At 43.4% G+C, this 27357-nt stretch overlaps 1 protein-coding gene across 1 annotated transcript in view; it reads left to right on the forward strand.

Annotated features, from left to right (window-relative positions):
- The first annotated feature begins 618 nt into the window (after positions 1–618).
- LOC119778695 (mucin-2-like) overlaps positions 619–27357 on the forward strand; it is a 36260-nt gene continuing 9521 nt past the window's right edge. The window contains exon 1 of the mRNA XM_038278044.1: positions 619–698. Coding sequence (XP_038133972.1) covers positions 650–698 — 49 coding nt within the window. The 5' untranslated portion in view covers positions 619–649. The remainder of the gene's footprint in view (positions 699–27357) is intronic.

Here is a 27357-nt window from a genome sequence, read left to right on the forward strand (position 1 = left end):
AGTACAGTTTTACCTTAGTCACATTTAGTGCTCCTCTGAAAAATAAAAAGGAAAATGACTTGATTTAAGGTATGAATTGTTTGGTATGTATTCTACTTCATCTGTGTTTTTTTGTGTTTCTATGAAACAGAGATGGGAGTGTCTACAGGCTTTGTAATGAAGGGTGATGCCATGGTTCAACAAGCTGCTCAATTCAACTACATCCAATGCGTAAGGACCAAAGGGTAGAATCCTTTATAATTTTGTGATAATGGGGGAAGAGATTCTAATAAATAGTCTATATAGTTGTTTAAAAAAAACAAAACAAAACACTTAAGACCTGACATCTGCAACAGTGAGGTCAAAACTGAGAAGCGTCTTTCCTCAATCCCTATTTTGCAGAACTGTGTTTTATGATGTTAATCACATGTTTGGTTTTAATTACCTTTTATTCTCTTTTCATACTCTGGTATGCATAAATAGGTGAGTTAAGGGTGTGTTAACTTGTTTTTCGATTCTGTGACATCGTTCCCTGATCTTTGACGCTGTAAACATGGGAACACACCTGTTATATGATGTCAAAGGAGGAGTATATAAAGTATAGCAGGACTCCTGAGTTTTAGTATCAAAACCAGGAGACCTAACAAACAGGATTCATCTGAACATCACTATGAAGCTGATCTTTTTTCTGACTGTCATCTGGGCTCTCTACAGCAAAGGTAACAATAATAATTATGCATGTACTTTTAAAATTTTCAATAGAAAACTACCACACTAGAGCAAAGAGGGAGTATTTTGTAATTATTTTAATTTTAGAGCTTTCAAAACGTTTTTTTTTTTCCGTGACTCTTTTTCAAAAGAGAATTATATGAAAAATCATATGAAAACAGAGACAGGTTTTTTTTATATATATGTATATACACATATATATATATATATATATATATATATATATATATATATATATATATATATATATATATATATATATATATATATATATATATATATATATATATATTATATACATTTATACACATATGTGATCGAAAGACGGACGGACGGATCACAATTATAATGAACATTGCAACTGATCCCTAAATGTGTCCCAAAAGTTTTTTGTTTTTTTTTTATATATCAAAATCACGTCATGGTGTTCCATTTGATACAATAGTTATTAATGATCATTTTTATGACAAAAAAAAAACTTTGATTTCTCTTTCTCATAATGCAGTATTGTTATCTCTTCTTATTCTCGACAATGCCTTAAGCCTTAAGTAAGAGAAATCTTACTTTTTAAATTAGCTATTTCCCAACTATAGTTTGATTTAACATATTTTTGACTATTTATTCTCAGGTTTTTAAACAATTCTTTAATTACTACTTTTCCACTGTTTGCAGCTGGGGCTCTGCAGTGCATCACCTGTACTGATCAGGCATGTTCAACCACAGCACCACTAACATGTAGCTCAGAGACGATGTGCATAACAGCTATCATTAAAGGTATTGGTGTGTTTATGCCTTACTATTTTTTATAATTGGAACTTCTGCGTCATTTTCAGACTGTCTATTCTTTCAAATAAAACAATAAATATCCCATTGGCTTTGCAGGAACTCAGTCTGGAGTTACAGGAACACAAATCTACAAAGCCTGCGCACCATCCTCTCTGTGTCCAAGCACAGGCTCTCAGACGTTTTCAGTCAACCTGGGTTACCAAAGTGCAATTGCATCTGCTGAGTGCTGCAACACTGACAACTGCAATTCACAAACTCTATCTTGTAGGTTTCATCCGGAGTTTTAATAATACTGACATTCTCTTTGTGTTATGTGTGTTTAACAAGTTTCTCTTTCATCTGCGGTTTCCATTTCAGCGCCACCTACACCGCTACTCAACTCCCTTCAGTGTGTTGTTTGTAACCCCGCCACATCTCAGTGCACCACTCCCATCCCATGTTCAGGAGAGGAGAGCAACTGTGTGACAGCAACTTGTAAGTTTACATTTGTGATAGTTTGGATGAAATATTGTAATTCTAAAAAAATACTTTAGAGCTGGAATGATTCAAAAGCTAATGTTAGAAGCTGAAGAAAGCACAAAGAGCAGTCTTCTGTTGTTTGAATACTTGGATTGATTGTTCTTTGGAAATAAATTGGACTTACTCAACTTTCTTTTAAATATTAACAGTAAACGATGGAACAAACACAATTCAAGCGCTGGGATGTATTAGTCCAAACACATGTGCAGCTGCTTCAAGTCTGGGTAGTTTGCCATTCATGGAGAATGTTGGTTCAATAACTACTGGACCAACCTGCTGTACAACAAGTTTGTGCAATGATCCAAGAACAACAACTACAACTGCTACCCCAACAACTACAACAGTGACACCAACTACCACAACCATGGCACCAACAACTACAACTGCTGCACCAACCACCACAACCGCTGCACCAACCACCACAACAGCAGCACCAATTACAACAACTGCTGCACCAACCACCACAACTGCAGCGCCAACCACTACAACAGTGGCACCAACCACCACAACCGCAGCACCAACCACCACAACAGCAGCACCAATTACAACAACTGCTGCACCAACCACCACAACTGCAGCGCCAACCACTACAACAGTGGCACCAACCACCACAACCGCTGCACCAACCACCACAACAGCAGCACCAATTACAACAACTGCTGCACCAACCACCACAACTGCAGCGCCAACCACTACAACAGTGGCACCAACCACCACAACTGCAGCGCCAACCACTACAACAGTGGCACCAACCACCACAACTGCAGCGCCAACCACTACAACAGTGACACCAACCACCACCACCGCAGCACCAACCATCACAACAGCAGCACCAACCGCCACAACTGCAACACCAACAACTACAACAGTGACACCAACCACCACAACTGCAGCACCAACCACCACAACTGCAACACCAACAACTACAACAGTGGCACCAACCACCACAACCGCAGCACCAATTACAACAATTGCTGCACCAACCACCACAACCGCAGCGCCAACCACTACAACAGTGGCACCAACCACCACCACCGCAGCACCAACCATCACAACAGCAGCACCAACCACCACAACTGCAACAACTACAACAGTGGCACCAACCACTACAACTGCAGCACCAACCACCACAACTGCAACACCAACAACTACAACAGTGGCACCAACCACTACAACTGCAGCACCAACAACTACAACAGTGGCACCAACCACCACAACTGCAGCACCAACCACCACAACTGCAGCACCAACCACAACTGCTGCTGCACCAACAACTACCACACTGTCATCAACTACCACAACTGTTGCACCACCCACTACAACTGCAGCATCAACAACTACAGCAGTGCCACCAACTACCATTACTGCTGAACAAACAACTACAACTTCGGCACACATGACCACAACTGTTGCAGCAACTACAGCAACCGTGGCACCAGCAACCACCACAGCAGTGGCACCAGCAACTACCACAACTGTGGCACCAGCAACCACAACCAAATCACCTACATCATCCACAGCATCCCAGTCAGCCACCACTGCATCAACCACAAGTAGTGCTTCTAGCGTCGCCATGGGCACACTTCATCTAATACTTTTATTGACTATTGTCATTCTGTAAATATAATTACAAAATCAAAAGCATCACATCAATGGTAAATTAAGAAATGTTTAGTCACAAAAGTCAGGGAAGTCTATTTTTAATTTCTTATGCTTTCCTTTGATTGATTTTATTTATTGGTTTCTTGTTTTTTTGTTTTTATTTAATTATAGGTATTATTTGTTATGCTCATAGTTTCTTTCTTATTTAACTTGTGTACTGCAGCTGTGTCTTATTAAAGGCTAACTTAATATTCATGTTGTAAGTTTTACAACATAATATCTATTATATAAACATCCTAGTGTTTGGGAGATTCGTATCTACACAATTTCCTCAAGATGTTTGAGACTGTGAAATAAACCTCTTTATTATGTAAAGTAAATTTATTAAGTAAAATAAGCTCAAGTGATCATTTTAACTGCCCAGACTTTCACTAAAGAAGCAAAACTATTCCATCTATTTGGAGCCTTTTTTATGTGGGTTGGGTGTCAATTTCAAACAGCTCAATATAATTGTATAAATAGTATCAGTTTTTCTTCATATTATTTCTATTTTATGATGAGAAAAAAGTCAGACTTCCGAGATTAAAGTAGAATTCTGACTTTTTTCTTATATTATACAGAAATAAAATTTAAAAATCAGTTAACTTTTTTAATTTTTTCAGTGGCCCTAATCGTCTTCCGTACAAGAGAGAGGTGTTGGGTTCAAAAATGTAGGTTTGTAAAAGAAGAACTGAAATACACAGTAAGGGATTTACATACAGCTTCTGCAGAAGGAGAGACAGTTGAACCCCAGACTCAAACACACTGTCTCACACCGGACCTCCTCCGCAGAGCGTTTTATTAACAGAACATGACACATGGTTACAAACAGAGTATTGTTCTGATAGAACAGTTCATAAAGACAGGATGCTCCCCTCTTGACTGAATCACAAGGCAGGATGGTCTCCTGACTGAATCATGAGACAGGAGTGGAGCATCTAATTTCTACAATGTTTCATATGAACACACATTACTTTAATAATCATCATTGAATAAACCTAACAAGAGGAAATGGAAGGAAAGAGATTAAAGTTATGTGACGGAGGTCAGTAGACCTGAACTGTACTGTAATGATGCTGTATGCTTAGAGTTTATGCGTGGCTGCTACCTCCTCCCGCATACATTGCAAGGAAAGAATAATGTTGTTGTTAAACACAGTTAAAGATTTTTCACCAAATCCAAAATATGCTGAAATACTTGACACTACTGTAAGAAAATATTTTAATCCTTTAATTACCTGATCAACCAAAATCCTGAAAACATTTTGAGTCATTGATTTGCCTGAACTAGTTCAAACTTATTGAACCATCTTGTTTCCTGAAATAGTGCTAAAAAGAACCACCAGATGGTGCTGTGACTCAATATTTGAAGTGTGATCTCGTTGAGGTCAAAGTAATTAATATAAAATTAGGACAATCTAGCTATTTTGACTGATATGAATACACTTTGAAAGTAAATTATAATTTTTGCTCTGATTCCTCCTACTGAATGGGCCATGGAGGTCACCTGGGGGTTTAATTGTTGGAGGGGGATCCAGTGTGGGAGCGGTCCATGTCACTGATTTAAAAATTTGCAAAAAAACAAACAAAACTAAATTGTGTAAGAGGTTCCCTTTATTTATTTTTTTCTGACCAAGAAAAGCCAGCTGATAACAAAAAACCATTGACAAAGTTTATTTTAAGAGAAATATTAGAATGTAGTCTGGGTGAGGGAAAGTGGTTGCCTGTGCTGGCGTGTTTTGGATACGTTTCTGTTCCGCCACATATGAAGCATGTTTAACACATATTCATTTAAGTTTGCAGTGTAGCAGCAAGCAGACAAAACGAACAGGATAGGCACCCCCAAGGAATAGGATTGGTGAACCATCATCTTAAAAAAGCAACTCTAAGAACCTTAAAATAAAGGAAAACCTTGCTGCTGAATTTTAGCCATTTGTTGCATAGCAACGAACACTTCACTTGGTATTTTGATACTTTGTAAAAAGCAAGATTATTCAGCCCATTTCTAATTTTCATTGCATCTATACGTCAGAATGGTCTTGTGCTGTAAGCGGCAGTTAATCCATTATAAGAAAAAAATCAGATTTTGTTAACCAGTAGCCTATTGCAGACAACTTCTTTTAAGTAATTTTACTGATACCTTGTAGTATACTTAATTACCACCCATCACCACACTTTCATCATTGCAGCTGTTCCGTGAATCTTTGTCCCCTGAAAAATGCTGCTCATCATTTTTGATGTTTGCCATTGAATATATGTGAAAAAACTGCTGGATTCTCTTTATGCCTCCTCAACCTATGTGTTCCCCTTTTCTCTGGTTACTGATTTCCTTGATTTGTTATTTCTGGATTTATGCTTCTGTTGCCACAAATGTTTATTAAAACGCCAAGAAACCACCTCAGCTTCCATCTCTGCATTTGGGTCCTCTACAAACCTCCACACAACCTGTCAACCCAAGTGGTGCTCTTGGATGTTATAGCTCCTTTAAAAGGCAATATGGTAAAAATAGAACACTGTTTAAAAATAAATGTATTTCAACTGAAGTTTCTCACAGTGTTTAAACGCCTTTAGCTGAATCTTTGACACATAGCAGAAATAAAAGACAAATTGTAAAGACAGAAGACCCAAAATCTCAGCCAGAACACAGGTTTAGAACTTAAACACTTCAGGAGCATAGCCACCGAGGACCAGGGATTACTTATCAGAGTCCTTACTTCAGAAGGGATCAGCAGCTTGAACAGAGCATACTGCTCCTTTAAACAGTTGTTGGGTGGCCAGGAGCACAGAGGCAGGACCAAGGTCCTGGAAGCCAGACTCAGGCTTAAAGATCAAGGGGCCTTGGCAGGAGGCAGAAGTCAAGGGGCAGAAACAGGGTCGTTGTCCAGACGGCAGAGAAATCTGATGAGGGCTAGGCAAGAGGGAAAATCCGTGGAGCAGAGACTTTGTCAAGAGCTTGGTCAGGTAACATGAAGTGCTCAATACTGCTTGCTTGTTGGCTTGCAATTATCTGGCCCTGTCTGCCTGCCACAGGCTGCCTTATAACTGCTTAAACACAGCTGAGAGACATACTGCTGATTGCACTGCAGTGCAGTAGCTGGAGGTGATTGCTCACAGGGAGAGCAGAGCAGGCAGACAGAGCAGAAGCGTAACAATGACACTAACACATGCCCTAAAGTCAAACATTTTGTAAATTGAAAAACTTAGGAAAAATAATCCCCATTAAGTAACAACTCCTGACACATTGATACACAGCATGGTGCAATACTGGCTTCAATGATGTTGGACAATAAGAGTCTTGGGGCCCAGGTTTCTGTTGGGATCTGGAGCTGTACCACCTTCCTCCAGCAGAGTGCGCTGTGGGTCTCCCGGAGCTGGAGTCGTCCAGCACACCTGAGACGCATCTACTCATCAAGAGACCTTCCCTTTATAACCAGCTGCCAGACCTTGTTTCGACGCCGCAGTGTTGACCTAGTTTGGTTGGCAACCTGAGCCTTGAACCTGAAGAATCTTAGCTGTCTCTTGAGAGAGATCAGATTCTAACTCTCCTCTGTTTTTTGTGTCACAGAAAACCTGTCTCTAGCCTGAAGCTCTGGATGAGCTTCACCTGCCGAGATTGCCCTAGAGAGCCAAACCTGAAGATTCCTATGTGGATTCCCCTGCTCTTAGTGAAGAGCAGGAAACTCTGATCAAGGTCTGCCATTAATGTCAGAAGCTAGACGCTGCAGCTGCTCTTTGACTCTGCTGAACGAACCTGGACCCAACGGTTCCCTCTCTCTCTCAAAGAGAAGCCCGGACTCAGTCAAGACTTCAGTGAACCAGCCCGGACCAGTTCCTGATCCAGCTCATGATCTTGTGTTTTGTGACTCATTCAATAAACTCTGTTAAACTTTTACCCAGCCTCCGTTATGTTCTGCATGTGGGCTAGGAACCTTAAACCCATCATGACAGTTTCTCCACACCCCCTGAAAGATAAGTCCTTACCTGTGTCATCAGCAGTATCACCTAGAGGCAGAAGGAAACAGTGTCAAAAAAGGCGTTCCTCCCTTCAAGAGGAAATGTCATTTTGAATTGTTCTTCTGCTCAGAGCACAGGAATGTACTCTGACTTGTTTCTCATTCACATAACACAGAAATTCACAATTCCCGAAAACACTGAATCTTTCTCCACATCCCCTATGCAAAGTGTCCAGCTATAGCTCATTGAAAAAATTCTCCATAAAAAAGGTGCTCCGATGACAGAAAAAAAAACAAACAAAAAAGAAAGCTGTTCTAACCAGATCAAAAAATGTGCAGGAAACATATTATCCTCCCATATATGTTATATCCAATAACCTATCGTATTAAGTGTGCAGTTCCCTCTAATGTATTGATTGCAGCTGCAGGTGAAGTAAATTTAGGTCTTCTCATCGCTTACAAAAATGTATGGTTACCCATCCCATCATTAAATATATATATAGCTTCTGTAATGCTTATCTTAAATGACCCGACAGTTAAAAATGGTGAACTTTTAGACTCTGGGCCTGATATTGAAGTGCCATAAGCACCATTAACCCATTATGTCTTCATCAGTATTGCTTATTTTGAAAGACATCATCACATTTGCTCAGAAAATGTTCCAGTTTCTCCTAAATTGCAGGTTGTTGCTGCTACTTTATTATTCCCAAATGCTGAAGTTTCAACTTGTTGTCCCTTTAATGTTCTGCTAATTAAAACTGGCTAAAGTATTTCTCAAAAGGTCAGTCTAATTCATAAAGTAGTAAAACATCTCCATGCAATCCTTTTTATTAATTTATTTAAGACTACCTCACCCCCTGATGATATGGAGAATATTAAAGGCATACTATGCAACATTTTTCAGTTAATTAATGTGTTCCATAACGTTTTGGATGATAAAATGAGTCATTTCAGGTTGAACAAAGGTATTCTCGGCCGCCCTGGTGGTCTGTGGGGGAAATACCGCACTTGCAATTGCAGGAGCCCTTGGCCCGCACCCACAGGCTCAGAAGTCTCACGAGAGTCGGTCTTGCTTTACGGCGAGAACTTGGCTAACTACAATCTTTGTTATTTAGACACATGCATAACAAATAATGTATGAAAACATGCTAAATTTTCAAACTCGAAAACTGGAACAAAATAGTCACTTACCGCAGTAGACATGGTGATTCGTTGCGTTCGCCTGTCTGCTAAGCTCAAAACAACCCCGCCTGGCTTGACGGATAAACCAGGAGAACAGCTGAGCATATTTACGACAGTGCACTTTTACTATCGCCCTCTGGGGGAGCCTCGCTGGAAAATCAACACCGGTTGCATAGTATACCTTTAAGCAGAATGTTCCAACCTGTTTTTAAAATCATTCCCATGTTTAACTTCTATGTTGATGTCATCACTACTGATATTTTTTTAATTAAAACCTAGCTACTGCATGTTGTTTAGAAAGGTATTACGTCTCTTTGTTGATCCCGAAAACTATATACATTATTTATGGATCTGTATTAATCAACCTGTTTTTGTTGACTCACTCATAATTTTTCATTGTTAACAAGAAATCTGGTGCGTCAGATCACTTATCTTTTTCATTGGGGTCTTGTCCAACGATCCCCTGACCTTCCATCACCCCATCACTGCCAGTGGCCTGTTCTCATCTGAAGCAGTGGGCATCCAGTCACCTCCTTAAATTTTTGCATCTCAGCAGCTGCACACCATCCCTCCTTCGGAAGTTTAGGTGTAAAATTTGTATCTGTGCCCCCTGTAGTTTAATCCTTCCTGCGACTCAAGAAAGAAAGTGTCCAATGTCTCTTCAAACAGAAGTCTATTGTTCCTTTTGAAACATTTCCATCCATGGTGTAGTCAGAGTCAAACAAAATAACATGCGTGCCACATTATTTTTTTTCCTTTTTTTTCCCTAAAGCCTAAGATGTTAATGAACAAACAGAAGAAGACAATATTCAGACACAAACAACAACAACACCCCCGTGGTGTCTCAGATCTCTCCAAAAGGTTTTAGGATCAACATGTCATTCATTTCATGTCTCTGTCAGATTAATTTGCTCTTAAAGAGTGCGCAATTCCACCCCAACAGAAGTCCACAAGCTTCAAACCCCCATACTCATCTGTACCTCAAAGGTCATATCTGAACAACAGAGGAATTTAAAAAAGTCAAACATTTTGTAAATTGAAAAACTGAAAGAAAACTAATCCCTATTAAGTAAAAACTCCTGACACACTGATACAGAGCATGGTGCAATACTGGCTTTATTGATGTTGGACCAAAGGACATTTCAATACAATTCAACACGTCATCTTAAAGCATCCCACAGAGACAATTCAGCCAGATCATACAGTCAAATCTATTCAAAATTCTCTATCCAAGGAAAACCAGTTGATTGCATCAACCCATCCACTTGAAGGCAATCCCTCACACCAAGCATGCTTGTAGTGACAATAAAAGGAAAGCTCAGTGTTTACAGCTTGAAGCTTTCTTTCTTTGGTTCTTTTTCCTGAAAAGACATCTCTCAGGACAAAGTCATTCTCAACCAAAAACCCTACCTTCTCTAAAAGGTAATAAAAACCAGGCTGACCCCAGGGAAATCCCACTCTCAGCCAAACCGAGCAAAAAAAAAAACTGTTTTGAATCTGATAATTATCATTATCGACTAGTTAAAGAACCTTTTAAGATAATCAGGTTCTGAGTTTTTCTATATCAAAGCAAAAGTGGCATAAACCTGACCTTGGTGGGTCTGGAGCTCAATTTTCCCATGTGTTTCATCAAAACAAATTAAAATGAGTCAAACACATTAATCACAATGAGTTAAAATCAAGTATTACATCCTGGTCCGGGTTAAAGGCAAATGATAAACATTACTGAGCGTAAAGCTGTCTGTTCCCCAAATCCTATCCGTTTCTCCATCCCTTATCAAGCTAATTAATCAGTCAGAGTCTCCTATGGTCTCCTCCACAGTCCTTATGGTCTCCATGTTGTCCAACGGCAGATAGATGCTGAATTCACATGGTGGTCCTCATGGTGTGTTCACATCACATTCCAGCAATCCATTCGTCCAGGATCCTCCAATACACAGAGAGCAATTACTGTTACCAGGATCAGCACTGTCTTTACCGAGTAATTCGTCATTAACTCAAATCTTAAGTGCAGACACAGCCAGATATTCTTATACACGATAACTTTTACTGTACCTCTAAAGTCATCATTAAATTCATTACATTTACATGATCTGTAGACCAAAAGTTTATTCAACAAACTGTTTCAGAGTCTATTCAAAAACCATTGAAAATATCCTACCTTTCAATCCATCCATCCAACCATCCATCCATCCATCCATCCATCCATTCATTATCCTACACGCTTGTCCCAATTGGGGTCGCGAGGGGTGCTGGTGCCTATCTCCAGCAGTCAATGGGCGAGAGGCGGGGTACACCCTGGACAGGTCGCCAGTCCATCCCAGGGCAACACAGAGACACACAGGACAAACAACCATTCACACACACACTCACACCTAAGGACAATTTAGAGAAGCCAATTAACCTAACAGTCATGTTTTGCTTTTGTCTAAACTTATATAACTGCATGTTTAGTCAATTGTTATCCTCTCCTCATTGAACATGATTAAAGTTCTTTAATCTCTAAGAATAACCAGCTTGGTGCTGATTTACCCCTTAAAATTCCCTTGTCAGACTTAGTAGCTTTGAATGTTAGTGTATAAGAGAACATCATTCCCATGTGGACCCTTGTGTGTCCTATGAGTCCTTAAAGGAATAGTACACCCAAAACATGATTAGCCTTCATTTTCTACTCACCCCCATGCTGAACAACACTCTGGAGAACTTTTTTGATATCTCAAATGCATCTGGAGATCTGGGAGGCTTCTTGCTGTCTGCTGACATTCAAATAATGGAGGTCTATGGTGCCCGAGACGGAAAGGTCCATAAAAGTCCACAAAAAACGTGTCAATATTCCTCCATACTGCTCGTCCAATGTATTCCAAGTGTCCTGAGTGGGTAGCGTCCATAATTTACTCGAAACAAAGTCATTTAGAATGTTTTTAGAGCATAAACAGTAGTGTATAGGATTTCCTAAAAGCGCGCCTGCGAGTTCACGAGCCTACGGAAACTGCGGCAGACCAAGCCAGACGAAAGTGCGCATTCAGCTTCTGCTCTGCCGATAATGCAAGCGTAGAAGAAGAAATTTGCTGTTTACCTGTGCAAAGAAAGAAACAACGAAAGAAAAATGTCTGAGGACTTCAGTGTTGAGGAAGAGCATGAGTTCTTTGCCGAGCTGAATGCGCACTTTCATCTGGTTTGGTCTGCCGCGGTTTCCGTAGAGTCGTGAACGTGCTTTTAGGAAATCCTATACACTACTGTTTATGCTCTAAAAACATTCTAAATGACTTCGTTTCTAGTAAATTATGGACGCTACCCACTCAGGACACTTGGAATACATTGGACGAGCAGTATGGAGGAATATTGACATGTTTTTTGTGGACTTTTATGGACCTTTCTGCCTCGGGCACCATAGACCTCCATTATTTGAATGTCAGCAGACAGCAAGAAGCTTCCCAGATCTCCAGATGCATTTGAGATATCAAAAAAGTACTCCAGAGTGTTGTTCAGCATGGGGGTGAGTAGAAAATGAAGGCTAATCATGTTTTGGGTGTACTATTCCTTTAACCATGTGTTTGGGTGTGTTAGTACGTGAATGTGGGTGTGTGTATGTGTGTGTGTGCCTGTGTGTTTGTGAGTGTGAATCTATGTGAGTGGATCTATATGCGGGAAACTGGTCAGGACCAATCCTGCTACTGGTCTTGGAAGAGAAAATGTATCTTGGAGCATTGATCCTCTCCAACATACAAAACAGTTTAATGTTAGGACAAGTCCATCAGGTTACCCTTTGTTACCACAGCAGTTTTGAACCATAAGAGTCTTGGGACCCAGGTGTCCCGGGTCCCCACACCCCCTGAAAGATAAGTCTTTACGTGTATCATCAGCAGTATTACATAGAGGCAGAAGGAAACAGTGTCAAAAAAGGCGTTCCTCCCTTTAAGAGGAAATGTCATTTTGAATCATTCTTCTGCTCAGAGCGCAGGAATGTACTCTGACTTGCTTCTGTGCATATCAGAACCACAGAGGAATTAAAACAAACTCAGAGCTCTCCAGAATGACCTTCTGCCCGGAAAAAAACAAGTAGCTCACAATCTCTAAACACTGTATTTGGCATGCTGCGTTCTTACACCCTCCCTCTGATGTCCTAATCAATGATTCGGATCCAGTCCAGTTATTAACCAAGTCAGTCAAGTCAGTCAGAAGCTCTTCAAACATCTTATCTAATGGTTTCAACCATCTGAACCCCTCTCTCTCCCGCTGCCTCCAGTCAAGTTGTTCATTTCATTTGCCAGGACTTCTGAAAATAAGGGTTAATGCACATCTTAAACAAAATACAATGAAGGATGAGACTTTGTCAGCCTGTCCTGGAAGAAAATTGTTAATATTTAAGGATTGTTACAAACACAGCCTGAAAAAAAAAACATATTTAAGCGAATCTCCTGTTTTTCCTTAACTGTGCCTCCGAATTATCATGCCTGCTCACTGACAGCCTTATTTTCACTATGTACAAGCAGGGCAAAAGTAACCCCTCAGGTTTGTTACCAAGAAAGGCAATCAAACCGTTCAGTTAGTCAATGGTTAATCATTTAATTCAGAAAAAGTTGTAGAGTTAGTCATGCAAAGAAAGTACGGACCAGATGAATATTGAAAAGATAAGTGTTAGTAATGATTAGAGATACAAATTAATCAGTTTGTACCTAGGCAGTTTCCAAATGGCATGATATACACAGATAAAATAAAAATGTATCTGCGTAACAACTGGTTTCGCTTTGTCCAGTTCCAGCTCGAAGTTTGATTCATCCTGTTTTTAATCATACTCTAATGCGATCCTAATGAAAAAATTAAACTACTTTTAAATCAAAATCATGTAATGTCCCCGTCTGGGATTTTAGTTTCTCAAAGAGTAAAAGCTCCCATCCTGCTTCTCTCTGGATTGTTTAATCTACATTCTCTCAGCTGCACTCCAAATATTCCCCATTATTCAAAGATTTGGTGGGGGTATTTTTCTACCCACCCTGTGAAAGTATCAAGACAAACAAAACTTACATCACACCTAACAACTGCAACCATCTCCAATTTTGTCAGAGCCTCTCATAGGTGGAGCCACTGGGCAATATATTTTTTCAGGATTATGCTTCTGTTATGTCCCAAGAGCTCCTTCTAAATCCTGTAAAAATGCAAGTAATATTAATGTCAAATCAAAAAACTATTTTAGTTAATTTCTAAATGTGTAATGATCTCAGAATGTTGGACCCAGAATTCAAGGCGAGACAGGCAGTGGGAAAGTTCAAAGCGTTTATTAAACAAAAAACGTGCGCGGGGCTGCTTGTCTGCTGCGGGGCAAATCTCTGATTCAAAGTTCAGTCCATTCACGGAGGTTTGACCGCAGTTGCGTCAGGGGACGCCCCCAGAGTTCCTAGAGAGCGAGTGGAGCGAGCACCAAACGACGCTGAGCAGCAACAGAGTCCAGAAGGGAAATCCAAGGCCGAAGTCAGGAGACAGTTCCAGGTTCAGAAGTCGGTAGAATCCAGGACCAGATGAGACAAAGAGAGCAGACAGGGGCAAGGCAAAATTCGAGATCCTCAGGGCAGAAAACTGGTCATAATAAGGAAAACACACAGACTAAAGATTGCTCGGAAACGTCTCACAAAAACACTCGAATAACCTGGCGCTGATGGGAAGCAAACACACAACCTAAATAGTAGAGGAACCAGGTGGAAATGATCAGCGATAATCAGCCGCAGAACCAATTAGACAGGGGAGCAAGGAGCAAAGGAAAAAAACCAAACCATCAGCGCCAAGATCATGACAAAATGCACCATACACATTCTACCTCACATGCATTCCACATATAGGACAAACAGACAGACATTGGCCACAATCAATTTTGATCGATCTTAGTAGTGGAAATTCCAAATTTTCAACAAAAAGATCCCAATCTCTTCACCACTCCGGTTTTAAGACCTCTGCACCAGTGCACTTCAGCCTAATTTTAGGAAACTACATGTGCACATTTATAGAAAGATTTATTTGCTCCCGTTAGACATCAAAATAGGTTTTCGCCCTCATGTCCCTACGTTGTCAAATAAACTTCCTAATCGCCTCGGCCGTATCTAGACCGGCAGCTAGTTTGTGATTGTCCCTCTTGCTTTGTGACGTGAAATATAACATAGCGCAGACCACGCTTCAATAGTGAGCATAAATAAAAAATGTCTGCGTCAAGCTCACTGCGACACACTGCTGCAGGGAGTATAACCAGCCGTTAAGGCCTCAGAAAAGGCAGATATATCCCCGAATAATTTGCAACAATGAGACAAAAACATTGCCGAAAATTTTCGTTGACGAGAGTAAATCAAAATTAGTGGGTGGTCTGTCAGATGTTTAAACTGTATCATCGTGCTGTAATCTTCTAAGCAGTATCAACCGTGCTGCTACATCTTGTTTGGTCATGCCCACCACCTAGTATGTCGCGGTGCACATTCTGTATGACCACAGATAGATCATGGCAGCAGCGGCAGGGCGGAAAATAACACAGATTGGTTCAGTACTCGAGCTCAACTCACAAACTATGTTCTTTCAGCTGTGCTTGTGCAGAAATGTGTCTTTGCACGCGCGTAGCTCAGAGTCTCCACCTGATGGTTCACTCTCAGCAGTATGGCTCTTCCTGCTTTTGCTTCTTAATAAACTATGTGGCTGATCATCCTCTGCCAAGTGTAAAAAAAAAACTCTGTGTAACTATCAATATTTTATTTCTTCCAGCTCACAAGAGCTAATAATAAACATTCTTTAATTTCTACCTAAAGAAATCCCTAAATTATATCCAAATAAAATATTTCATTACACTCTCTTTATTAAAGAGCCAGATGAGAAGGTGCATAGATCTTTAATATTGTAGAATATTTCTCTCTCATTGTTTCTCATTTATTTCTATTTAAATACGATGTTATTTTTAGTTGTATTGTCATGAAAACATTTTCTATCTTTCCTTTAAATATTTCAACATTTTAGTTAGCATATTCAATTTAGGTCTGGATTGCCATGGCTTTGTCTCTGTATTTTGTTTGTATCAAAACCATAAGGATTTAATCTACTTTGACACCTGACCAGTGATAACAAAGGGGGAAATTCTAAGAAATAAAGCCAAAATTGCCAAACTAGAAAGAAGGAGGTTTTTGTTCTTTGCTTTTTTGGAGCAATGAAGATTTTATTGGTCTGTGTGTATTGCATAATTTATAGTACACCAGGAAGTGTTTGCTTTTGAATGGAAACCTTGTACTAGGGTGACCAGATTTGGGTTTCTGAAAAGGGAACCACGGGGCCAGGGCTACTGTCACCGGGTCGGGTTTGGTTGCTCTGTCTCCCGCTGGCTCCCTCCACCCATCTGCCGGAGTTCCTGGACCACCCACAGAAAACCAAAAACAAAACAACCCACAAAAGGTGGGCGAGGGCAACCTAAAGTCTCTAGAATTCAGCCGTGTGGCCGGGGAGGAGAAAGAGTCTCTGGAGGCCGGCCGTGGGGCCAGAGGCGAGGTGACAGAGTCTCTGGAGGCCGGCCGTGGGGCCGGAGGCGAGGACGAAGGTGGGCCTCTGGAGGCCGGCCGTGGGGCCGGAGGCGAGGACGGAGGTGGGCCTCTGGAGGCCGGCCGTGGGGCCGGAGGCGAGGACGGAGGTGGGCCTCTGGAGGACGGAGGTGGGCCTCTGGAGGACGGAGGTGGGCCTCTGGAGGACGGAGGTGGGCCTCTGGAGGACACCGGCGACACTGTCTCTGAAGAAGGGGAACCTTTGGAGAGGGATGCCGTCTCAGACGCAGACTCTGCAGGAACCTTGGGGGACGCCGTCTCAGACGCAGACTCTGCAGGAACCTTGGGGGACGCCGTCTCAGACGCAGACTCTGCAGGAACCTTGGGGGACGCCGTCTCAGACGCAGACTCTGCAGGAACCTTGGGGGACGCCGTCTCAGACGCAGACTCTGCAGGAACCTTGAGGGCCGCCTACTGCGGCACAGGAACAGCCTCAGAGGGGGCCGCCGACTGCGGCACAGGAACAGCCTCAGAGGGGGCCGCCGACTGCGGCACAGGAACAGCCTCAGAGGGGGCCGCCGACTGCGGCACAGGAACAGCCTCAGAGGGGGCCGCCGACTGCGGCACAGGAACAGCCTCAGAGGGGGCCGCCGACTGCGGCACAGGAACAGCCTCAGAGGGGGCCGCCGACTGCAGCACAGGAACAGCCTCAGAGGGGGCCGCCGACTGCAGCACAGGAACAGCCTCAGAGGGGGCCGCCGACTGCAGCACAGGAACAGCCTCAGAGGGGGCCCCCCGACTGCGGCACAGGAACAGCCTCAGAGGAGGCTTGGAGCGCCCGCTGAGGGGCCGTGGAGGCTTGGAGCGCCCGCTGAGGGGCCGTGGAGGCTTGGAGCGCCCGCTGAGGGGCCGTGGAGGCTTGGAGTGCCCGCTGAGCTTTATTTTAGAGAGCCTTTTACTTGTGTGCTCAGGGATATCAGGATGACTCTGAGAGGGCTCAGGGGTCCCGAGCGCTAGGCTAAACGGCCCGCTAATGGGCTAAGGAGTCTCTGGCGGTAGGCAAAACAACCCGCTAATGGGCTCAGGAGTCTCTGGCGCTAGGCAAAACAACCCGCTAATGGGCTCAGGAATCTTTGGCGCTAGGCAAAACAACCTGCTAATGGGTTCAGGAGTCTCTGGCGCTAGGCAAAACAACCCGCTAATGGGCTCAGGAGTCTCTGGCGCTAGGCAAAACAACCCGCTAATGGGCTCAGGCACTGGGGAAGCAGCCCCGCTAATGGGCTCAGGCACTGGGGAAGCTGCCCCGCTAATGGGCTCAGGCACTGGGGAAGCTGCCCCGCTAATGGGCTCAGGCACTGGGGAAGCTTTCCCGCTAATGGGCTCAGGCACTGGGGAAGCTGCCCCGCTAATGGGCTCAGGCACTGGGGAAGCAGGACCGCTAATGGGGACTGGAGCTAGGGAAACAGGACCGCTAATGGGGACTGGAGCTAGGGAAACAGGACCGCTAAGGGGGACTGGAGCTAGGGAAACAGGACCGCTAAGGGGGACTGGAGCTAGGGAAACAGGACCGCTAAGGGGGACTGGAGCTAGGGAAACAGGACCGATAAGGGGGACTGGAGCTAGGGAAACAGGGCCGCTAAGGGGGACTGGAGCTAGGGAAACAGGACTGCTAAGGGGGACTGGAGCTAGGGAAACTGGCTGGCTAGGAGCTGATGGAGGTGGCAGGAAAGGAAAAAGATCTTCCCTCTCTCCATAAAAGTAGTGCCTTAACTGAGACTCCTCAATATGGGGAGCTCTAACTGCAGGGGGTGTAATACGTGGACCTGGTTTGAGTTTTTTAGAAGATGGGACTAGCTGTTTGTCATAAAGGTGACGACTGAGACTATGGGAGACACTGACCTGGTTATGGGGGAAGCTAAGTCTAGCAGCTGGCTGACCAAAGGGAGTGGAGGCGTCAGGCTGACCCGCCGGAGAGGGAGTGGAGGCGTCAGGCTGACCCGCCGGAGAGGGAGTGGAGGCGTCAGGCTGACCCGCCGGAGAGGGAGTGGAGGCGTCAGGCTGACCCGCCGGAGAGGGAGTGGAGGCGTCAGGCTGACCCGCCGGAGAGGGAGTGGAGGCGTCAGGCTGACCCGCCGGAGAGGGAGAGGAGGCGTCAGGCTGACCCGCCGGAGAGGGAGTGGACTTCTTCCCCCGGCGACGCTTACGCCTGGAGGGAGCAGTTGGCAGGGGAGAAACAGAGGTTGAACAGGCAGCTGCTGCAGGTGATTGTGGTTGAGGTGGAGGAGGTTTATTTAATAGCTGGGCTAAAGCCGCCTTGTGGTTCCACTCCACCTCTTCTAAAATGTCCAGAAACCCTAGGGATGACAGGAGAGTTGTTTGGGGGGTTAAAATCTTCTTTAGGTCGGCTGCAGCACATACCCGTCTCCAGGGAGGGCTGAGAGTGGCAATCCTGTCCAGTGTGAACCGACAGTTCTCCAGGAAGTGTGTCATGCTTCCTGCCAAGTTTGACTCTGCTGGGTCCATGTTGGCTGGTTCCTTCTGTCAACAATGGGTGGTGAGGTTGCTTGAGGACCCAGATGCAGAGACAAGTGAAGCAGGGATGTGTTCTGAAAGGTTTAATTGCAGACCAAAAAGCAGCGGAGGCAGAAATCCAGAAATCCAGCTTAAAATATAAAACAAACCAAAATCATGGAGACATCAGGGTAAAGACAAGTCTGAGGAGCCGGGGAGAGACGAGCTGAGTAGACAACACAGCAACAAGAAGGAACCAGCACTGAGTGACTGCAGAGGTGGAGTATTTAAGGACAACCAAACAAAGGATGGACTAACGAGCTGAATGGGGAGCAGGTGTGGGTGGAACTGGCAAGAGTGAATCCAAGGGAAAAGAAAACAATCACAAGGGGGCAACAGAGAGTAACTAAAGAATGCTTGAAGATAATGGAAAATAAAAACAAAACAACTGATAACAGAAAACTCAGAGTAACAACAAATAGGAACCATAACAGACATTTTATTTCATTTTATTTTTTTTAAAGGGTGCACCCAATTTAAAGAGACTACAATTGAAAAAAACTAACTGAAGGCTGTCCAAATTTGTAAAACTGTTATTTTTTCATATATGTTAATACACTTACTTCACAAAAAATTACCTGTGTGTTTTCCTCTTACTAAATCTGTGTCTTACTGTTTTTTCCCTCATCATCACTCCCTCTTACGAATCTAGAACATTCTGGTCCAGTGTCAGGTTACTTTGATCTGTGCAGTTAAGATTATGTTGTTGAACATGGTTTTATACTGTATCTATTGATACAATGTTTGACTTGAAGCAATAAAAATGTTGTATTAACATAATTTTTTGTGTGTTGAATGATTGGTAGTGAAGACAAATGGTAGTACTAAAAAAACTGAGTTGATAGAACTCAACTTGCAGATAACACTACAAAATCTGAGTTTGTAGAACTCAAAATCTATATGTCAAACTCATAAAACAAAGTTGATAGAACTCAGAACTTAAAGGTGAAACTCTCCAAAAACCTAAGTTGGCAGAACTCAAAAATCTTTGTAAACTCAACCACAGTGAATTTAAGTAAGGAAAACTCAAAAAACCAAATGCATCACGTTGCCTAGAAAATTTAAGTTCTGTCAACCTATATTTTTTTTTCAGTGTAGGCTTTTCTTTGTTTCTTGCAAGTTCCAAAGTATTAACCTAACATAGATAGATAGATAGACAGATAGATAGATAGATAGATAGATAGACAGACAGACAGACAGACAGACAGACAGACAGACAGACAGACAGACAGACAGACAGACAGACAGACAGACAGACAGATAGATAGATAGATAGATCTTTTACACTGTAAACCCGGATAAGTAGAATGTACTTAAAAAAAATCAAGGTAACTCGTTGCCTTAAAAAATTTAAGTAATGTGGTATTAGTTGTATGAGTGCAGTAAACTATGTTAAATGTACTTGAGCACCTAATGGATTGGAATAGAATATTTAAGTTGGACTGGTAATCAAGTTGTAGTAACTGACGATATGTAGTTGGAGCAACAGCTTAACACCTGTCAATTAAACTTAGCTTGTTAAGTAGGCATTACTGCATTTTAGTTCAATTAAATTGTGTATTCAAATTGACCAAACTTATATTTTTTAGTTCACAAAACTCAAAACGTGTTAAATTAATAGAGCTGTACAAAATACATTTCACTTCAACTTTTTATTGTTTTCATTGAACATTTTATTTGTATCAACAAAAGAAAATTCAAAGCCCAAAAGATTTTAAATGAGCAGATCTTGGATCTTACATGGCAAGCTGATTTTTAAGTGTTTGAAGTTTAGGCCTCAGATCTGTCTTACCCAAGTTAAGAAGTACCTGCTGAAAAAAATCAAAGGTGTTCTTCATGTACTTTGGGTAGCTGAGATGGAGTGCATAGGTAAGTCCAAAGACCGTGTACATGGCCTGCGGAAGGCTCTCAACTTCCATCACTACATTTCCCTCCAGGATAATTCCCACTGAGGATACATTATGGTGAATGGACTGCTTGTGTGGAGTTATATTTTCTTGTTCATTGCGGAGGACCCCCACAGGAACATTGTTGTGCAAACTTTCATCATCATTGTCCTGAAAGAAATAACAGTACATGACTTTGTTAACATCTTGCAGTCAAGAGCCTTTACTGTTATGCAGCCCACACGTCTGACCTGTATAGAGTTCACCCCCTGCCTAGTTCAGAAATTAGTGCAAAAGGAGTTAAAAAATGATAAGAGGCACATGATACAGTTTTGGATGGTGCCTTTTTATGTATGCATACAAATCACATCAACATAAATTAAAAAGAACCAGTTAAACAATCATTTCCTTCTGTGGAGTAAGGAAAATTACAGTTAATAGAGTAAAGCTTCTTAAAGTAACAGAAAAACAGCTTTTCTAACCAAGCAAGATAACTAACAAGCTAACATTAGCTAAGTAGCCTTTGCTAAGTACTGCAGCAAAACAAGAGATTAAACTTACCGTTTTGTGGCTGAACTCACTTCATTCACCGAGTGCTTTAAATCTCTGTGGAATGACTTCCTTGTTATAAGTTGTTGAAGATCTCAATAACGCTGTCGTCTGTTTTGTCTCAAAATGCTTCGGAGTTCCTCAGTGCCAGCTTTTCTTATTCACTCGCTCAAAACTGGTCTAAACCGGATTTTTCGCGGGCAGGTGGATGACGTGAGAGGCAAACTAATGATATTGAGTTGTCTGAGCTCAAATACATAATTACAATAAGCTAGATCATTGGAAAGTGGTGTTTACTCAGAAAAAATAGTTAATATAAAGAATTTAGTGATACTAACTTAGTTTGTTTAAGTCCAAACCATTGACTGTACTTAAAAATATAATTACACTGAAAAAGGACATAAAAAAGTTCAGCTTAATTGAAATAAACAAGTAATGTCAGTAAATTAGACCTCTCTAAGTACTATGAACTCAGTTTCTTTGAGTACAAACAAAATCTGGGTTTACAGTGTATCTGAAGTGAAACAGTTCCATAGATGGTCGTACCTTGTTCAAATTTTATTAAGTGTTAACAAAAAAAGTTCACGTCAGGATGGGAAAAAATTAAGAAACTGTTTTTTTAGATCATTTTTAGCAGTAGTGCATGTTAGAATGTTAATTACACAATTAGCTTTAATTACCTTTTATTTCCTTTTAGACTTTGTTATGCATGGATAGTTCAGTAAAGGGTGAGTTGGTTTGTTAGTGTTGGGAGCTGGAGAAATTCCACCTTTCTCCAGCAGAGTCCGCCGTGGATCCTCTGAGGGAGCCTCCTGCACAGCTGCAGCTCGTCAAGATCATCAGAGGATCCACAACTTAAGCTGTCTTCAGACCTTGCCTCAACGCCGCAGTGTTGTTCCAGTTGGTCAGCGCTTAAGCCCAGATCCTCTGAGTATTTTGATGACTTTTGAATCCAGTTTGGATTCTAATCCTTGTTTCTGTCTTCCAGGAAACCTGTGCCTCCTCTGTGAAAGCTCTGGAAGAGCTAACCTGCCGAGCCGACCCTCAGAGCCAAACCTGAAGATTCACAGAGAACCTCCAAGCAGTTCTGGACTAGAGCTGGGAAATCCAAAGCCAAGGTCTGTTCAAATTAGATGTGAGACGCTGAAGCAGCAAACGGACTCTGCTGATGAACTTTTCTCCAGGACCAACAGTGACTCTCCCAAAGCTAACCTCGAGAACCCTCAAGGTACAATCAGTAAACTTCAGGAAATCAAACCTCTGTTGGCAACGCTAACTGAACTGTCTCCCACGCAGACTCCGGTGAACCAGAACCCAGGCCCTGAACCTGAACCATTATATCCTGTGTGCTTGTGCATAAATAAACTGTTAAACTTTCATCCTTGTGTCCGTCAGTGGTGTTCTGCATTCTTGGGTCGCTTTCAGTGAACCCATCATGACAGAACACTGCGGCCAAACTCAAGGCCCAGCAGATCACTTCACCCGTCGACTGGAGGAGCAGGATGCCCAAATTCAGGGACAAACTCAAACGCTCCGTGAGTTATACCGTCTAGTAGACACTCATAACCAAATGCTACAGAGCTGCGCTAATTATCTGAACAGCGCTAATGCTGTACCACAACCATTTCCGGGTCCAGTTCCACCTCTGAGGTCACCAGCAGTGACGTCATCAGAGTTCCTAGTCTCCCAGAAAGATTTTCTGGTAACATGAAAGATTGCAAAGGATTTTTATTTCAATGTCGGTTAATTTTTCAGAATTCCCCTGGCTGCTTTTCCACAGATCACAAGAAGATAACTTTCATTCTCTCTCAGTTAACAGGAAGAGCTTTGGAATGGGCTCAGGCAAGATTTGCCGCTGATGATAGCTTAAATTGCTACTACTCTGATTTCATCTCTGAATTTACCCAGGTATTCAACCAAGAAACTGACCAAACTATTGACTCTAGAGCTCTTTTCAATCTCAAACAGGGAAACTCTTCGGTGGCTGAATTTTCAATTAACTTCCGGGTTAAAGCGGCAGCTTCCGGATGGAACCAAAGCGCCTTGAAAGGAGCCTTTTTCATGGCATTAAACGAGCACATTAAAGATGAACTCGCAACCCTCGACGAACCAGCTACCCTCGAAGATTTAATTCGCCTCTCCATCAGATTAGATAATAGAATTCGAGCCAGAAACAGTTCTAAGAAGCAGGGTACACTTTCTTCTGCCTCACATAACGTGACTGTTTGTTCTCCCTCTACAGAGCAGTTGCCCATTCAGAGGTCTAAGCCCCAGTCTCTACCGCTGCCTGTTCAGGCCTCTCATTCGGGTGAAAGGGATGTCGAACCCATGCAAGTGGGACACACCAGGCTCACTCCAGAGGAGAGACAAAGGCGCTTTCTAAGTAAACTATGTATCTACTGTGGTGAGAGTGGACACTTCATTGCTTCCTGCCCGGCTAAATCAAAAGCCTGGGCCCGCCAGAGGATCTGAGGAGTCTGGCGGGCCAAATAAACACTAAGAAATCTCCTCGACTGTTGCTGCCTGCCACACTTTTCTGTGCCAACCAGAGCCTCTCTCCCTCTGCATGTTCCCCGCTGGTGCTCGGCTTCGAATTGTTGGAGAAGCATAATCCTCACATAAACTGGGCCAAACGTCACCTGGAATCATGGTCCATCTCATGCCACGAAACATGTCTGCGTTCAGCTGCCCCCTTGGTGGGGTCTCCTAGAGGTGGGGGGGAGATGGACTCTCCTGACCTTTCTTCAGTTCCTCCTGAGTACCATGATCTCGCCCCTGTCTTCAGTAAGGTCAGTGCGACGTCCCTACCTCCACACAGACCATACGATTGCGCCATTGAACTGTTACCTGGTGCTCCCTTACCTAGCAGTAGATTGTATAACATCTCCAAGCCCGAAAGGGAAACTATGGAAAAGTACATCAACGAATCATTAGCAGCTGGAATAATTCGCCCTTCATCTTCTCCATTGGGCGCCGGGTTCTTCTTCGTAGGAAAGAAGGATGGTTCCCTGAGACCCTGTATTGACTATCGAGGTTTGAACCAGATCACTATTAAAAACAAATACCCACTGCCTCTTCTCGCCTCTGCTTTTGAGCCCGTACAGGGAGCTACTGTATTTTCTAAACTGGATTTAAGAAACGCTTATCATCTCCTTAGGATCCGTGAAGGCGACGAATGGAAAACTGCCTTCAAAACACCCTTGGGCCAATTCGAATACCTGGTTATGCCCTTTGGACTAACCAACGCTCCAGCCTGCTTCCAGGCCCTCGTTAATGATGTTCTAAGAGACTTTCTCAACGTTTTTGTTTTTGTGTACATTGATGACATTCTCATTTACTCCAAGGACCTCGACGAACATAAAAAACATGTCCATCTTGTTTTACAGAGACTGCTGGAGAACAAACTGTTCGTGAAAGCAGAGAAGTGCGAATTTCATCAACCTTCAGTCGCCTTTTTGGGGTTTGTGCTCAAGGGCGGCCAGGTTAAACCATCTGAAGACAAGATCAAGGCAGTTTTAGACTGGCCTGTTCCAGAAAACCGCAAACAACTTCAAAGGTTTTTGGGTTTTGCTAACTTCTATCGTCGGTTTATCAGAAACTACAGCCAGACCGCCCTTCCTTTAACTTCTCTGACATCTATCAAACGCAGCTTTCAGTGGACTCCCGAGGCTCAAGCAGCATTTGATAAATTAAAGTCATTGTTTTCCAGAGCACCAGTCCTCATGCAACCTGATCCTGCTAAACAATTTATTCTAGAGGTGGATGCTTCAGATTCCGGTGTTGGAGCAGTCCTTTCCCAGAGACTAGACTCTGATCAGAAGATAAACCCCTGTGCTTTCTTCTCCCGTAGGCTTTCCACCGCTGAGCAGAATTATGATGTGGGTGACCGAGAACTCCTGGCCATTAAACTGGCACTGAAGGAATGGAGGCATTGGCTGGAGGGAGCTGAGCACCCGGTTCTTGTATGGACAGACCACAAGAACCTGGCCTACATCCAGTCAACAAAACAAGCTAATCCTCGCCAATCCAGGTGGTCAATCTTCTTTTCTCGGTTCAACTTAATCATCTCCTACAGACCCGGATCCAAGAACGTGAAGCCCGATTCTCTCTCTCGTCTCTACTCCGTCGATCATCCCGAGACACCTGAACCAATCCTTCCGGCTTCATGTACAGTTGGAGTGGTCAACTGGGAAATAACTGACCTCATCAACTCAGCCCTGGCCACTGAACCCGATCCAGGTAACGGCCCGTCTAATCGTTCATATGTTCCATCTTCTGTCAGGTCCCGTCTTATCCAGTGGATGCATGCCGCCAAATTCTCCGCTCATCCTGGAGTCAGCAGAACAGTAGCTCTCATCTCCAGACGCTTCTGGTGGCCCACCCTCCAAAGGGACGTGAAGGAGTATGTGTTGGCTTGCCCCACATGTGCCCGTAACAAAGCCTCACACCAACCTCCTTCTGGCCTGCTTCAACCACTTCCTGTTCCCTCGCGTCCCTGGTCCCATATCGCCATCGATTTCGTCACCGGTCTCCCTGTCTCTCGAGGTATGTCCACCATATTCACTATTGTTGACCGCTTCTCGAAGTCCTGCCATCTTATTCCCCTCAGAAAACTTCCCACGGCCTTCCAGACTGCCCAGCTTCTCATTAAGCATGTTTTTCGGTTACACGGCATTCCCCAAGAGATCCTCTCGGACAGTGGCCCGCAGTTCATCTCCCAGTTCATCTCAAGCTCTCCCCTAGATTCATCGGACCCTACAGGATCACTCGAGTCATCAACCCTTCAGCCGTCCGTCTCCAGCTACCTCAGTCCCTCCGGATCCACCCCACCTTCCACGTGTCCCAGATCAAGCCTGTCTCCTCGAGCCCTCTGTGCCCACCGTCCGACTCCCCACCACCCGCCCTGGAGGTCGATGGACATCCGGCCTTCACGGTTCGTCGATCGAGGATTCCCGTCGACGAGGTCGCGGATGGCAGTACCTCGTCGACTGGGAGGGTTACGGACCGGAGGATCGCCAGTGGGTTCCAGGCTCGTACATCCTCGATCCAGCCCTCATCGAGGAGTACGAGCGTTCCTGCCCATCAACCTCTTCCGGACCGCCAAGGGGCAGTCGTTGAGGGGGGGGTACTGTTGGGAGCTGGAGAAATTCCACCTTTCTCCAGCAGAGTCCGCCGTGGATCCTCTGAGGGAGCCTCCTGCACAGCTGCAGCTCGTCAAGATCATCAGAGGATCCACTACTTAAGCTGTCTTCAGACCTTGCCTCAACGCCGCAGTGTTGTTCCAGTTGGTCAGCGCTTAAGCCCAGATCCTCTGAGTATTTTGATGACTTTTGAATCCAGCTTGGATTCTAATCCTTGTTTCTGTCTTCCAGGAAACCTGTGCCTCCTCTGTGAAAGCTAACCTGCCGAGCCGACCCTCAGAGCCAAACCTGAAGATTCACAGAGAACCTCCAAGCAGTTCTGGACTAGAGCTGGGATACCCAAAGCCAAGGTCTGTTCAAATTAGACGTGAGACGCTGAAGCAGCAAACGGACTCTGCTGCTGAACTTTTCTCCAGGACCAACAGTGACTCTCCCAAAGCTAACCTCGAGAACCCTCAAGGTACAATCAGTAAACTTCAGGAAATCAAACCTCTGTTGGCAACGCTAACTGAACTGTCTCCCACGCAGACTCCGGTGAACCAGAACCCAGGCCCTGAACCTGAACCATTATATCCTGTGTGCTTGTGCATAAATAAACTGTTAAACTTTCATCCTTGTGTCCGTCAGTGGTGTTCTGCATTCTTGGGTCGCTTTCAGTGAACCCATGACAGTTAGATTTCATAACATCTTTACTGACCTTTGATGCTGTATGCAGCGTTCACAGGAATCGGCTCCTCACTGTGTAGTAAAATGGTAGAGCTAATTCCCATAACTATATCAGCTAATTAAAACAAATCAGTAAAATTCACCAAAGTGTTCAAAAACAAGCTAGTAGGAAAATATTGTTTTAGTTCAATTACAGCAATTGCAGTGACCTAATTATACAACTTATCGATACATTTCACATTGTTCTCATTAACATG

Source organism: Cyprinodon tularosa, unplaced genomic scaffold (assembly GCF_016077235.1).
Source record: "Cyprinodon tularosa strain WSP-4 unplaced genomic scaffold, ASM1607723v1 ctg137, whole genome shotgun sequence".
In the NCBI taxonomy this organism is placed as follows: Eukaryota; Metazoa; Chordata; class Actinopteri; order Cyprinodontiformes; family Cyprinodontidae; genus Cyprinodon; species Cyprinodon tularosa.